At 40.3% G+C, this 15,498-nt stretch overlaps 1 protein-coding gene across 14 annotated transcripts in view; it reads left to right on the forward strand.

Annotated features, from left to right (window-relative positions):
• The window catches only part of ACTN2 (actinin alpha 2), an 89,106-nt gene that overhangs the window by 69,969 nt on the left and 3,639 nt on the right, over positions 1–15,498 (forward strand). For 5 of the 14 annotated variants that reach the window (XM_073338220.1, XM_073338208.1, XM_073338209.2 and 2 more), the window contains 5 exons: positions 2,030–2,164; positions 2,725–2,904; positions 4,465–4,611; positions 13,523–13,588; positions 15,258–15,416. In XM_073338220.1, coding sequence (XP_073194321.1) covers positions 2,030–2,164; positions 2,725–2,904; positions 4,465–4,611; positions 13,523–13,588; positions 15,258–15,416 — 687 coding nt within the window. Of the gene's footprint in view, positions 1–2,029; positions 2,165–2,724; positions 2,905–4,464; positions 4,612–12,373; positions 12,452–13,522; positions 13,589–15,257; positions 15,417–15,498 lie in introns of all 14 variants that reach the window. The other 9 variants (XM_073338211.2, XM_073338212.2, XM_073338218.2 and 6 more) reach the window with 3 other exon arrangements.

The following is a 15,498-nucleotide window of genomic DNA, read 5'->3' on the forward strand; positions in this document are numbered from 1 at the left end:
AGTTATCAGTGATTCACAGTCAAGCTGGAAGGGCATATCGAGTGGGGTCCCACAGGGATCAGTTTTGGGTCCAGTTCTGTTAAATATCTTTGTCAATTATTTAGATAATGGCAGAGGGAGTACACTTATCAAGTTTGTGGATGATGCCAAACTGGGAGGGGTTGCAAGTACTTTGGAGGATAGGATTAAAATTCAAAATGATCCAGACAAACCGGAGAAATAGCCTGAAGGAAATAGGATGAAATTCAATAAGGACAAATGCAAAGTACTCCACTTTGGAAGGAACAACCAATTGCACACATGCAAAATGGGAAATGACTGCCTAGGAAGGAGCACCGTGGAAAGGGATCTTGGGGTTATAGTGGATCACAAGCTAAATGTGAGTCAGCAGTGTAACACTTGCAAAAAAAAGCAAACATCATTCTGGGAGGTATCTGGAGGAGTGTTGTAAGCAAAACACAAGAAGTAATTCGTCCTCTCTACTCTACACTGAAAAGGCCTCAACTAGAGTATTGTGTCCAATTCTGGGTGCCACATTTCAGGAAAGATGGGGATAAATTGGAAAACGTCCAGAGGAGAAAAACAAAAATGATTAAAGGTCTAGAAAACGTGACCTATGAGGAAAGATTGAAAAAATTTGGTTTAGTGTGGAGAAGAGAAGCGTGAGAGGGGACATGATAAGTTTCCAAGTACACAAAAGGTTGTTACAAGGAGAGGGGGAAAAATTATTCTCCTTAATCTCTGAGGATAGGACAAGAAGCAATGGTCTTATATTGAAACAAGGGTGGTTTAGGTTGGACATTAGGAAAAACCTCCTAACTGTCAGAGTGGTTAAGCATTGGAATAAATTGCCCGGGGAGATGGTTTAAATTAATCACAAGAGCCAGCCAAATATTTAACTTGAAAAATCAATAATTATTTGATTAAATGTTTTAAATTCAGCATTATATTTAGTCATTGAATTAAAGTATATAATAAAATGCCTTGAATTTTAAAAAAAATTACTGATAGCGGTACAAAGGTCCACTTGAAAGAATGAGTAATTTTTCTGTTTTATAAAAGTTTATCTGAAAAATAAGTTAATGTTTTGTCATTAAAACTTTAGAATAACTTGGGTCTGTTTTTCTCGTAAACTTAATAATAATTTAAAAAAAAAAACATTCTCAAACTGACTGTTTTTGTTCTTCTTTCTCGTTTTCCATCTTCCACGAAGACCCCAATTAAACAGAGCATATCTGTTCAGGACAGCACTTACACATGAGCCTACATGCTCTTGTAAACAGGGATGCAACTTAGGCACATGTTTAAATGCTTTCCTGAATTAGGGCCAGAGCGCTTACTACCTTCAGTAGTTTCATTTCCATCTCGAGGGAGTAAACACTAAGCTCAGTAGAAAGTGGCTGCAGGACCGTGCTGTAATATTTTATAACTACAATGAGTTCTTCCAGGGTGTTTGTTGTGGTCTAATGATATGCCTTGCCGGTTAACAGCTAACAACCACCAACACAGATCTTTATTAAACCATAATTGACAACTCCCTGTCATGCTTTATTGATTCATCCTGTTCCGTCCAGGAATAAAATAAAAAATTAGTTTCACTGCAGTGAATTTTCTGTTTCCTCACATGGGTCCACCTCAGTCAGTATTTACCTCATTGGTCAATAATGCTTAATATTCACTAAAAAAGAGAAGTCAGTACCTGTTGTTTCCTTGTACAGCACATCTCTTCCTTTCAATAGTTCTAGTACCTAAAGAACCGTACACAAATTCAAGTAAGAAATACACAATAGGCCACATGTAAACATTAGCTGAAACAGTCAAAAACTTCACAAAGTTTGCTCATGATTGAAAGCAAACAAGCATTTCAGGTAATGAAATAAACCTGCTCGCTAAATAGCTGTAGGGGGTGACCGAGGAAGGGGGAAACCTGAGGTGAGGAAACCATCAATCTATGTGCTACATTATTTTTACACGTATGATCTAATCTTATCTATTCACATCACCCCCCATTTCTTTTGTGCATGGGCAGGTGAAACAACTTGTGCCCGGGAGGGATCAATGTTTGCAGGAGGAGCTAGCCCATCAGCATGCTAATGAACGTCTGCGCCGCCAATTTGCTGCTCAGGCCAATGTCGTTGGGCCATGGATCCAGACCAAGATGGAGGCGAGTATCACTGAGGCATCAAGAGGACGCTGCTGAATAGAACACACATCATTTTTCTCAGAATACTCCCTGCTGTACACACACACAGAACATCAGTGGCTTTCAGTGCCCTGCACCAGCGCTCAAACATTCATGTAACCAAGTCTTTTAAAGAAGGGTTCTAAAATAGTCAGAGCTTATCAAAGCAAATAAAAACCGGTCTAAGAAGATGAAATCATTTTGGAATAGTTTTTTGAGAAGTGAATGGGGACATTAGAGAGGTGATTTTCAAAGGCACACAGAACAGATAGGCACCCAACCACATTAACAGTCCATGGGAGCTGGACCTTCGAAGTCCTCTCCTAGATTATGATTATTAGTTTGGCTGTGTTCTTTCTATGTAAATACCATTGTCTGAATGTTGTCCTGAGATATGAGTGTGCAACAGAGGACGTTCTCTAGTTTGGAGGGAGTTTTGATTGCCACTGATTCTTAGTGTAAAAAGGTTACATTTTCCACGTAAATGTGTGGCAAACTAACAAACCTGGAGTTTAGATTTTTTGTTTCTTTTTGTGTGACAGGAAATTGCCCGCAGCTCTATTGAGTTGACAGGGACCTTGGAGGACCAGATGAATCAACTGAAGCAGCATGAACACAATATCATCAACTACAAAACCAATATTGACAAATTGGAAGGAGACCATCAGCTTATACAAGAAGCCCTGGTGTTTGATAACAAGCACACCAGTTATACTATGGAGGTAGTTATTAATTCAGTTCTGTGCTCTTAGGTTCATGTATCCACTTCCCCCAGTCTGAGGGAGTTCCTAGTTTATTTGCAGCAGAAGATATACATTACTAAGGCTCCATTTGTCTCGGCCATAAATTCCTGTGACAAAACCATGACTTTTGGTCTTTTTTATGAAGCCTATGGTCTTTGTCACCTGATCAGCTGCTCCTGAGAAAGACCCCGGTCCTGGATGGAGCTGATTGCAAGATCAGAGCATAAGACTCCTTTATACATTTTACATTGTGGACTTTCTATATGTTCGTGGAGGGTGGAACATGGATTGTTATATGGGTATGAACTGTTAAATATTATTGTTTTAATTGGAACATAAAAGATTTATTTGACTTTCCTCTTAATTTCCCATGACAAAAAACTGTATTCTTTAAAATATAGTTTGTCACAATTTTTCCTTTTTTTATGTCTGTTGTAGCATTTTTGTCATGATAAAGCCATGTCTTTTCCCACATGTTTGCCATGACAGATTACCAGCCAAGACCCTGGTCCTGTTGACACATATATATAAGTCACTTTACACACAGGAGTAGTCCCATTGAACTAAATGAGACTGCTCACATGTATAAAGTAACTCATGATTTTAAGTGTTCAAAGAGTTGGAGCCCAAGGTGGGAAAGTGACTATAACTGGAAAGCTTGGGAACCATGTTGGGTCAGCCAAATACTGTCCAGAATTAAACTGATGCTCAAAAATACAACAGCTCTTGAATCCAAGTGTTGCCATCTAAGCCAACATCAGACTTCATGGCTAACATGAACACTATGATCAAGAACCAATAGAGGGTATGAACAAGTATCAGTTTAGGAACTAATTTAATATTTTTTGCATGTCTGTTATACATGGGCAGCGGGTGAGCATGCCCTTGGGAGAGGCTAACCCCCAGCCCCTCCCCCGCCGGAGCCCGGAGCACATCTCCCCCCATGGCCACTGGCCCCCCGCCTGCCCTTAGCCCCAGTGCTGGGCAGGCGGCATGGCTGTATCGCATTCTGCCCCAACACTGGGTGGGCGGCACAGCCATATCGCATCCAACCCCAGCGCTGGGCGGGTGGGCAGGCGGTGCGGTTGGAGCACCCCCAGCTCCAGCTCTGTGCAGGCAGGCAGAGTGGTCAGAGTGCCCCCCAGCCCCGGCACTGGGCGTGCAGGTGGCGTGACCGGAGCACCCCCAGCCCCAGCGTTGCCCCAGTCCGGGAGTCTTGTGCACACCACGGCCCTCAGCCTGCCTGCTGCAGCCTCTTGGCCACAGAAGGGAACAGCAGGCAGAAGGGGACCTGGAGGCATAGCATGGGTGGGGCCAAGCCAGGCAGTTTGGGGAGGCACAGCCTCCCCTGCCTACAATACCCACTGCCCATGCTGTTATATTTCTAGTGTACCCATAATCGTAGCACGCAGGAAGTGGCACCAAACAACAATCTATATAAATAATTTCAGATTGTGTTGTTGGTTTCTCTCTCACTGTCTTTTTTATCATGCTAGGTTTTCATTACCAGCCTAAAGAATCCATGTTTTCTCTCCTTAGCATGTCCGCGTTGGATGGGAACTCTTACTGACCACCATTGCCCGAACTATCAATGAGATTGAGACACAGATCCTTACAAGAGATGCCAAGGGTATCACCCAAGAACAAATGAATGAATTCAGAGCATCGTTCAATCACTTTGATAGGGTACAGTACTCCAACTTCTTTCTCATCTAACAGTTCTCCAACAGCAAGTCAGTATAACATTGTTTCCTTGCATTCCAAATATCAGTCTCTCTTTAAAACAAAATAAGATGCACTAAAAAATGGATAATTTTTCTGAAGTAAAAATGCTAAAATAAAAAGAAAAGGAGTACTTGTGGCACCTTAGAGACTAAGAGACTAACCACAAGTACTCCTTTTCTTTTTGCAAATACAGACTAACACGGCTGCTACTCTGAAACCTGTCAAAATAAAAAGAGGAGGCATATTCTCTTAAACTATAGCATTTATTATGCAGATGATTTAAAGATTAATTTCTGCTCTTCAATTTTGCTGTGGAATTAAAATTCAGAGAGATTGACAGCTAATTGAGTGTTTGTAACAACCTGTTAAAATAATGGAGGGGACTGACTGGATATTTTTGTATATGCTACAAAGTGATGTGGTCCCTTACCTTAAAGCAGGGGCCTGTTACATGCTCTCACCTGTAGTTGCTGTCACATATTAAGGCTTGATTTCGCCTGCATTATAACAAAAAGAAAAAAAGGAAAAAATAAATAACTTTTCCCCCTAGAAATATTCTGTTCAAGGAAGCAACTCAGCAGGGGCAGCGATTGTTTTCAAAGAAAATCCTTTTATGCACAGGGATTGTGTGTTTCAGTTCCTTAGTTAGAAATTAATAAAGTAGGAAAGAAAATACCCTTGTGGATGAATGTAACACACTGTACTGGTGATTCTCAGTGCAATCAAAGAAATGAAAGAAGTAATCAAAATGCACATGTAAGAGGTAAATAAAGAGATAGGTATGGATGCAGTAACAAAGCAAAACTATTTAATGCAAACAGTTATTTTCATACATAAGAATAGGGATGTGAGTGACATTCCCAGTTGGAAAACTATATTCACACACAATTTTGCTGTGTAGATGCTCATACAAATCTGTCTTCAAAATCCAATGCAAATCTCAAACACTGAAAATGACTGCTGTAATATAGCACCAGCCTGCTCCCTTCCTCCTTCTCCTCTGGCTTCTTTCTGTCATGAGGCTGTACAGAATTCCTCACTTTCTCCCTCTTACCACCTGGATTCCCTGAAAACTATCCTTGGTTCCAGAGAGCTTCACCCACTCGCAGCCTGACTCTGTCCACCCCATGGCCAATGCTAGCTCCTCCCTTTCATCTCCATCCTGATATTCCATTTCTTAGCTCCCCAGCTCCGAAGTGGCTACATGTATCTAGATTTGTAGCTGATGTGTATTGGATCCTGATAGTCAACATTTGGTATCTGGCACTTCAGACAAAAAGTAGAATTTTCAAATATCTACAATAGAAGCAAGGAGAGGGTAGATCCACAGGAGTCAGTGACAGATGTACTTCATTTTATGGAGACGCTAAGTGTAATTGTAGTGGTGTATAATTCCTCTTTGTATTCACTAAGGACGGAGAAGACAATATCACAGAGACAGAGATACATTTCCCAGGGTGAGAAAAAAGTAACATGCTGAAAGGCTTTCCCAATGCACTGGAGCAGATAATTGAGCAATTAGAGCTATTAAAAGCAGACGGAGCATCAGGCCCAGATAAATTACAACTTACAGTTTAGAAGAATCCATTGTGGGGAAGCAGGAACTCTGTGTAAAGATTTGGGAGCTCCCTAAAGAGCATATGCTTCCCTCACACCGCGTGGAGAAGGTTTGGAAGAGGTATGGTATGTAAGGGATAAAGGTGGCTATGCCATAGTACAACTCACACTGTGTAGCCATTTCCAGCACTTCCATAACTTTTATTGAATCCTTCAGAGCAGGAATGTCCGCTCTGTGCCTTTAACTTTCCATGGAGTGGGTATTGTTGCTAGGTGGTGGCAGCCCAGCAGAATGGACTGTCAAGCTTCTGGTGCTGCAGAAGGCCTAGATATGCACAAGTTAAGATCTATGGCAACTGGCCATGTTCTGATGGACCTGCAGCCTTTCCATGAACTGGCAGAGACACCTCCAGGTCCCAGAGGAAACAGTGCAGCAGAGCTGCAGCATAGAAAAGCCTATATAACAGGGTGTAGGAGAGAGGTGGTGCTTCCACACAATTTTAGGCAGGGTGGAGAGCATATGACCCTAAGAAAGAGGGTAAGGCCGAAGGCCTGGAGAGTAGTTAACATTCTGCAGTGTACAAATATAAGAAAAGGAGGCAAAATTTGAAAACACAGCTACTAAGCCAGGCTTCCTGTGTGCAACAAATAGTGCTAAAAGGGAAGCTGTTTCAAAGCACACTGAGGGCTTGGCTACACTTCCATTTTATAGCGCTCTTATAGTGAAAAATCACCCCCCTGAGCGCAGCAAGTCAGAGCACTTTAAAGTGCTAGTGTAAACAGGCTTCGAGCACTGGGAGCTAATCCCCTCGTGGAGGTGAATTACCAGGAGCGCTGGGAGAGCTCTCTCCCAGCGCTCACGCACGACCACACTCGCACTTCAAAGCGCTGCCGTGGGAGGGCTCCCACAACAGCACTTTGAAGTTTCCAGTGTAGCCATGCCCTAAAGAATTGTTAATGCACAGTAGCAGGGTCCACACAGATAGTTAGGGTGCAGTAGGCTAATTCAGGCTACATTCACACCTCAGCTTGGTGTGAATTAAATGTTAGTGTAGACCAGTCCTAATTAAGGTATAATATAGTGGGCAAATGTGATTCAATCTACACAGACTAGAAGAAGGCAAATCTTTTTCATTAAACAAACACATTTGAAAGACTGAAGCTTCTTTTTCAATTTTACACTTTCCGTTCATCCTCCCAAACTTACACATTCAATGTCAAAGGATAAAATGTATCAACTCTGCTTCAGAGTTTCTTCAAGTACACACAATTATCAGTCCTCTAAACTGGCTGTTTACAGAGGTAAGGCAGATGTGGACTCAGCTATGAAATCTGGAATTGGGGTGAATGAAATTGGATCATCCAAATGTAGTTCTGTAACATGAAAGGCATCACATTTCCCTTATGAAGCAGAGAGCAGAAATGGGTGTAGAGATTTTCAATATAAACATTATGTTCTGAGGTTTGCTGACATATTTTCTTTAGCTTCTAAATCTTTAAAACACATGCATATCTGAAACAGGTACTGCCAGTATTTTCCTTCCCGTTAAGGAAGATTATATAGTATAGAATTGTTAGCTTTATAGCTAATCGACTATTGTTGCTAATCGTGGTACTGAATGGATAAGGTATTTAGAAAAATAAATAGAATTGAAGAGTGCAATTCAGTGATGAACAATCAGCAAGAATCCAAAAACTGAAAACCATTCCTGACCAGTAGACTTTAACTATTTAAACAGGGTCAGTTATGGATGCCTAAGTTCTGGGTTTCCTGGTACTTTTCCAGTTTAAATAAGATCTTAATGTTTAGAACTTTGCATGTGTGTGTGAATATTACAGAGTATTAATGTGCAGAGTCACTAAAAGCTCCATTTTTAATAGTTCATTTTGATCTGCATGAAACTAAACAGTTTATAGACAACTGCCAAGAATGGCTTCAATGAGATATAAATATGAGAGGGGAACTCCTTTTTTTTTCTCCAGGAGAAAAAAAAAAGGGCAAATATTCAAAATCATAATGATCTTACCATTCAAACTCCGTTACTGTTACAGAACCTGAGTCTCCAATCTTGATCTGTTTGAGGAAGGGCATGAGGATGAGGCTCATGTTATTTTAAGCGGCCTCTGTATGTCTTGACTGTTGGAAAGATAAAACTCCATACTATTTAAAATGGAAAGGATGAGATTTTGGCTTGGACTACGGGCCCACACAGGGGAGTTAGGAGGAGTGAGTTACCCCTTTAGACCTCTGCATGGAATAGTTGAGCTTTGGGTCTGGGTGTGCTGGAGTAAGGTGTGCTGCATGCACCTGAAGCAAAGGGGCAGAGAGAGTTTCCGTCTCTCCCCAGTGCATCAACCAGCACAGCTGAACCAAACAGCTGATGTCGTAAATTCCCTTAGCTATAGGCCAAGAGTAAATTATGACCTCCCCTGTAGCAAGGGGGAAGCAGGGAGGAAATTATGTCTCAGACAGGTGTTGTTGTGGCCTGGTACCTCCTGGGGCTCCTGAGAAGGTGCACCACTCCTTGCTCAGGGCTGTGACTAAAGGCACAATCAAGCTCCAAGTATAAATAGGAATCTGCTGCCAAACTGTTATATTCCTTGTACTGCAATAGAAAGGCATAAAGGAGATATGGGGTACAATTTATTTGAAATATAACAAGATTTTTTGGGATGCTCCAAATGGTGTCTAATTGATTTATCATACACAGGTGACATGTGTATGTTGGCAATCAGTGCTTCTCAATCCCTTTATGGTTTCCACATGTAATGCTAAGAACAGAGTCTTTTTTCAGATTCAATATGTTTTAATAAACCCTAATTGCAAAGCATATGATAAAATATCTACTGCAGCTACACCTGCAATATCATAAATATTGAATTGGCTGATTTTCCACGTTAATGTCAGTAAATGTGGGCCATATTCTACTTTTGATTTTTGCGAAACCATTGATTTCAAATGGGAGCTCTGCATGGAAAACAGTAGCAAGGTATGATTGTATATGTTTATCTAACAGTAAAAACAACAGCTCCCTATAAAAGGATTTGCATCAACAAGCTTATGTAGATAAACTAACATTCAGGATACTTTTCAGAGTAACAGCCGTGTTAGTCTGTCTTCGCAAAAAGAAAAGGAGGACTTGTGGCACCTTAGAGACAAACCAATTTATTTGAGCATGAGCTTTCGTGAGCTACAGCTCACGTCATCGGATTTATATAAAGTCTGCTACAGTTTCCACGGCATGCATCCGATGAAGTGAGCTGTAGCTCACGAAAGCTCATGCTCAAATAAATTGGTTCGTCTCTAAGGTGCCACAAGTCCTCCTTTTCTTTTTGCGAATACAGACTAACACGGCTGTTACTCTGAAATTTGTGTGTGTGGTTTTTGGAGGGGGGTGAGGGGGTGAGAAAACCTGGATTTGTGCTGGAAATGGCCCACCTTGATTATCATACACATTTTAAAGAGAGTGGTCACTTTGGATGGGCTATTACCAGCAGGAGAGTGAGTTTGTGGGGGGTGGAGGGTGAGAAAACCTGGATTTGTGCTGGAAATGGCCCAACTTGATGATCACTTTAGATAAGCTATTACCAGCAGGACAGTGGGGTTGGAGGAGGTATTGTTTCATGGTCTCTGTGTGTATATAATGTCTTCTGCAGTTTCCACAGTATGCATCCGATGAAGTGAGCTGTGGCTCACGAAAGCTCATGCGCAAATAAATGGGTTAGTCTCTAAGGTGCCACAAGTCCTCCTGTTCTTTATTCAGGATACTGAAGCACACATTTGAGAATGCATTACTGTGGCTTGGACGTTTGTATTTGTGTAAAGCGGTGTGTAAATTACAGAGGGAAAAGGACAAGTTTCAGGGGGCTAGTAGTGAAACTAGATGGGAAATGTCAGTGTTTTTTTCTGGTTTGGCCAAAAAGGATGAACAAGTAAGGTTATTTTATATCCTTTTAAAACCATAATTAAATGTTTAATGTTGTCCCATAACAAAAGTATAAATAATACAAAGAACTATTTCTCTGTGACTAACCCCTTGCACTTTATTTTAAAACAAAAAGGCAATATAAAGAAATCTGTGACTTAATTGTAAAGTATCTTCATATCCCGTGCAGTTATGGGGCTTTGGTGTATGGCAGAGGCAGAGATGTCTTTCCCGAACCAGGACTGATGCATATTACAAAATTCACTAAGCCTCAGATCCTGCCCCAATACATGGCACAAGCAACTGGGCCGTACACTGGGGAATCCCACTCAGTTGATGAAGTGGATACTGGCTCCTAGACAACCTTCTCCCTGTCCTCTGCAGAAGGAATGATTGATAGATACATGTAGCAGTGGATCCACTAGCCTCACACTTCCCCTCCCTAAGTCTGCCCCCAAACAGCTGCTGCACAGCAACAGCTGGATTGTACACCATGCAGGAATGCATGCACAAATTTTGTCCCCCACCAAACCACGTGTGGTTGAATGGCCCTGTTCCGCCACTGTCCAGATTCTTTATGCTTGCAGAGAGAGGGACAGGAGTTGGCCGTTTATTCCTATTTTTCATATTGTTTTAAGGAACAGGGTGATTTGTGGCCTTATAAATAAATGAGCTCAGCTCCCCTGGTATAACTTGGCCCTGGAGCTGACCTGGGGTGAGTCTGGAGAGTTATGAGCCAGCACTGATTGATGTGCTAAGAGAAATGCTGTGTTAAATTGTTTGAAATATGATTCTGTCCAGCAAATACTAGCCCATAAAATCTGACTGAAATTAAGGGAAGCATTTGCTGGTAATTACTAGTTTCAACAAACCCCACTTGAAATTTTCATCCCGCTTTATCTCTGGTTATTGGCATTGTACTGCTCCTTCTCACAGTGGAGCTGTGGGAGGTTGACAGCAGAGAGAGCCAACATAATTGCCTATTTATCTCCTTTAAAATGTTGGTGGTCAGGAACTGATTATGGCACCAAATTATTTATTTAATTTATAAAATGCACCCAGTACATCTCTTAATAGCATGTACGATTAACAAAATACATAACTATACAAGAGTCAGAAAAAGAAAAGGCTTACCTCCTGCCTTTTAAATTACTCATCAGCTGACCAAGATCCTCTCTCTTGTGTAGAAGTCACAGAAAAAAGTTGGATCTTGATCTGTGACCTAAAGTTGTACAAACTCTGGCTTTGTTAGACCAGTAGGGGAAAAAATTTCCAGATTTTAGGGACAGACCTTAATTGCATGCACCTGAATTAAATCTATAATATGCCTCAACTGGGTCAGGGTTATGAGTGTGGTCTGAACAGGAAGGGAAGAAAACAGTCTGGTTTTGAGAATGCTGGGTGAGTTTGCGGGGTTGGTAATTAAAGAAACAAAACATACTTGGGAAAAAATGAGCAAATTTGATCTGGCGTCACTGGGAGACAATAAATGTGGGATCCCATGGTTCTACTTTTATAATAAATTTTCAGAGCAGATCCTCATCTTAATGGGTCATAAGAAGACAAATGGTTAAAACAAGTTATGTCATTGGTCAGGGTTTTCTTTTTGATCTAGGCCAGGAATTAATGAGTATATAATTATTTTCTCTTTTATCCAAGCAATTCTTACTCAAATTTTTAAGAATATTATCAGATCAAGGGAGAAGAAGCAATCCTAATCCAGTGGGAAAAACAGTTTTGTCTAGGTCAAGTTATCCATTGACTATCTCTCACAAATTGTATGGCGACAGAAAATGAAGGATGAAAATGGTAGAGTACAGAACAAAAATCCCTCTTCAGAGAAAATGCAGAAAAAAGAAAAATGGTATTTGTATAAAAGCAACAGTTCAACACTGTAGTTGGAGTAAAAAAAAAAAAATTATCCCAAAACTCATGAAACCAATAATATACCAATAAACAAGCACACAGTGGATCTGATCCAAAGTTCATTAAAGTCAAATGGGAGTCTTTCAATTGACTTCAATAAGCTATGGATCAAGTCACATAATATCAACAGCTAAGATCTTCTGAAAAAAGTAAACATGAAAATGGATCCTCCTTATTTATATTAGTCAGATTCCATCTTAACAACTCATTATTGATATGACTTTGCAGAGTTCTTTAATAACCAACTAACCCACTTTATGACTTTTCCCTTCTCCTTGCACGTTCTGCATGCATGATCCATGATGTGCTACTAGGACGAATCTGGCGATCTGCAGCCTGATGCATTTAAAGCCTGCCTCATCAGTCTAGGACAGGTTGGAAATGACCTGCAGGTAGAGAAAACTGACGTATTATTATTTTCAAATAGACTTGTATAATACCAGCCTAAAGAAACCTGGGTTTAAACTCAAATGTAGCTGATTTTAAAAATGTTTGCATTTTGCTGCTTTTGTGTGATCCAAGGTAGTCTACTTGGATTCTAATGAGCTGCAGTGGGTCACTGCTGCCTTTCCCATCACACACTCATGTTGCCCATTGTCCCCTGCTCATACTTCCAAGAGCAGGAGCCCTCCCTCTCCCTCAAGGAGGACCCATGACACCAGGATTCTGCACTGGCTATTTGGGTGTTCTTAGTACACATAGACCTTTGCCGACCTCTTCTACCAAGACCCCATTTTAATGTCCACTCTGTGCAATTAGCCATGAATGTTCCACTCACCCCGCTGCTGAAAAAACAGGCGCCTTCCTTTAATAAGAGATCTGCCATTGACCAACTTCTGTTGGATACAAAACAATACACTTTTCCTCCATCAACCCCACTGGCTCATATCTCTATTGTACTCAGAGTCCCATTAGCTAGAGATCAGAGGAGAGAGAATTCTTGAATTCACTTCCCATGTGGCAGCACACAGGCAGTTGGCTCTGGAGTACAGTATTTTCAAAAAGCAAAGATTTCTAGACTGCTAGTCACTAAAAAGTATTGCAATTCCTAATAAACCTTCCAACATTGAAACCGAAAAAGTATGGTGTCTCACAATGAACCAGCCTGCCTTTCCTGACTTTGGCTAGTTCAGTGACAAACTTTTCTCCTTGCCTCTCTCTCCTTTCTGGTTGTGCTCTGTATGTTCATATGTTGTACTCAACCCACCCCTTTTCTGGTATCGTTCTCTGTGGTGTGTCTGTTTCATGTGCGTTATGTGTTAGCTACTTCTTCCTCCTTTAAATTGATGGTGTTCCTCATGACCTGCTTTGGCAATACCTCCAATGAACATCCTCTTGTTCCATGGATCCAATCTTCTGGTGATGCACATTTGTCATCTGTACGAAAATGGTGATGATCTCCTGCCTGTCTTTGATATCTCAAACCTTCCCTCATATATTCCTTATGCTACTTGGATCAATAGAAGAAGAATGGGCTGATGGACCATGATGATTTCAGAGCTTGCTTAATTTCAATGGGTTATGATTTGGTATGAATTTTAAGATACAATGAAATTTGTTTTGCATATCGGTAATCATGCTAACCACGTCAGCATTAAAGGTTACCATAGTTTGAACATATTACTAACAATAATATTTACACTTTGGCTATCAATTCCAATTTTTTCTATACTTTAAAAATGTAAAAAAAACATTAAAAGTAAAAATATACCCCCTGAAGACACCTATTTTATGGTTTGTTGCATTTAGCTTTGATTTATGAAATATATTCCATGAAATGTACATTGTATCAAATAAATATACAATTAAGTTCTTTCAGTTTATAGATCTATAAATTAGCTTTTTGTCTGCATAAAAAAGAATTATTTTGAGGCTTTAATACTCCTAATTCTTGAAAGGAAACTGTAGGGTTGAGATTTATTTATTTAAAATCTCTACATTTTTTCATTCTCTTGTAACTGAAAAAAAATCTTAGGAATAAATGTAATTGTTGCCATGTATTAGGGAGATTTTAATAATTGTTTCTGCCAAATGTAGATACCATAATAACAAAGTGTATGTTAATTGCTAAGAAAAGCCTCAGTCCTGCAAGCTGCTCTGTGTGGGTCAACCCTCTTTAATGTCACTGTGGTACCACACTGATGCAAGGGTCCATCTGTGCAGAGTTAATTTTTATTCATATACTTCAATGGGAGCAAGAACAGATTTAGAAGAGATGATGGTATCAAGTTAATCTTTGAATAGAATAGAGAAACCAGTATGACATTGAGCAGAACTGAACATGCATTGAATGCTTTGCATTAAAGTAACAGCTCAATTTAGGCCCCAAATTTAGATTCTGTTTGGAAAAAAATGTGTGTGTGTGTGGGGGGGGCACTTTCCAAGCTTCATAAGAATCAAAATGTTTTCATTACTTTTGAATATGTTTAACCAGTCCTCTTCAATGTTGTCCCAAATACAACATAACAGCTTTGTTGTGGTAGTGCAGAAAGTGATACTAATTATAAAGAGCAAGTGAAACCTCTGGAGACTAGTTATACTGTACAAAGGAAGAGAAACGGAAAAGATAAACAAACTTGTCACTCCATTTGTAACAAGGGAGACGCTGGTGTATGAATATGTACCATATACCCATGCAGCTTCACTTACCCTGGTCAAGGCCAAGGACTCAGTGCATCTTAAGTTCAGCACATGCTGATTAAGTGCTTTGCTGGACTGAAGCGAGAGTGCTCAGCTCTTTTCAGGACCGAGCCTGTGGTAGCAGAGAAACTTGATAGAGTGCTAAAAACAGAGAGAATATATTTTTTAATAAAGGATTAAGTCAAAACTCTATCATGCCACTATTTTAAAAAAAGATGGAAATTAATGATCCATTATAAATGATTTAGATTTAGTGTAGAAAATATTTCAGGAAGCAGAAAGTTAATTGAAGGGCACATACAATGCTTTTAGGACATTTTCAAAAGTGCCTAAATCCCATTTTCAAGAGTGATGTAGGCACTTTTGCTCCTAAGTCCTATTGACTTTCAGTCACATTTAGGCTCCTAAGTCATTTTTGACAATGAGACTTAGGCTTCTGAGTCACTTAAGTATTTTTATAATTTTTACCCAGAGCCTCTAGTAGTATGTCATAAAGATACATTATGTTGAAATTTGGTTTTACAGTTACTATCTTTTTCTTTCTGAATTTCGTCAAAGGGTGAGGCAGAGTTTGCCCGAATTATGTCCCTGGTTGATCCCAATGGGCAGGGAACCGTCTCTTTCCAGTCCTTCATTGACTTCATGACCAGAGAGACTGCAGACACAGACACGGCTGAGCAAGTCATCGCTTCTTTCAGAATCCTAGCTTCAGATAAGGTCAGTCCTTTTGCTCCTAGCTGTAAGGAATTCCCTGTATTTCAACAGCAGTGTTGTTTAACCTTCCTTTGATGAAAGTCTT

This window comes from Lepidochelys kempii, chromosome 3, assembly GCF_965140285.1.
Source record: "Lepidochelys kempii isolate rLepKem1 chromosome 3, rLepKem1.hap1, whole genome shotgun sequence".
Classification (NCBI taxonomy): Eukaryota; Metazoa; Chordata; order Testudines; family Cheloniidae; genus Lepidochelys; species Lepidochelys kempii.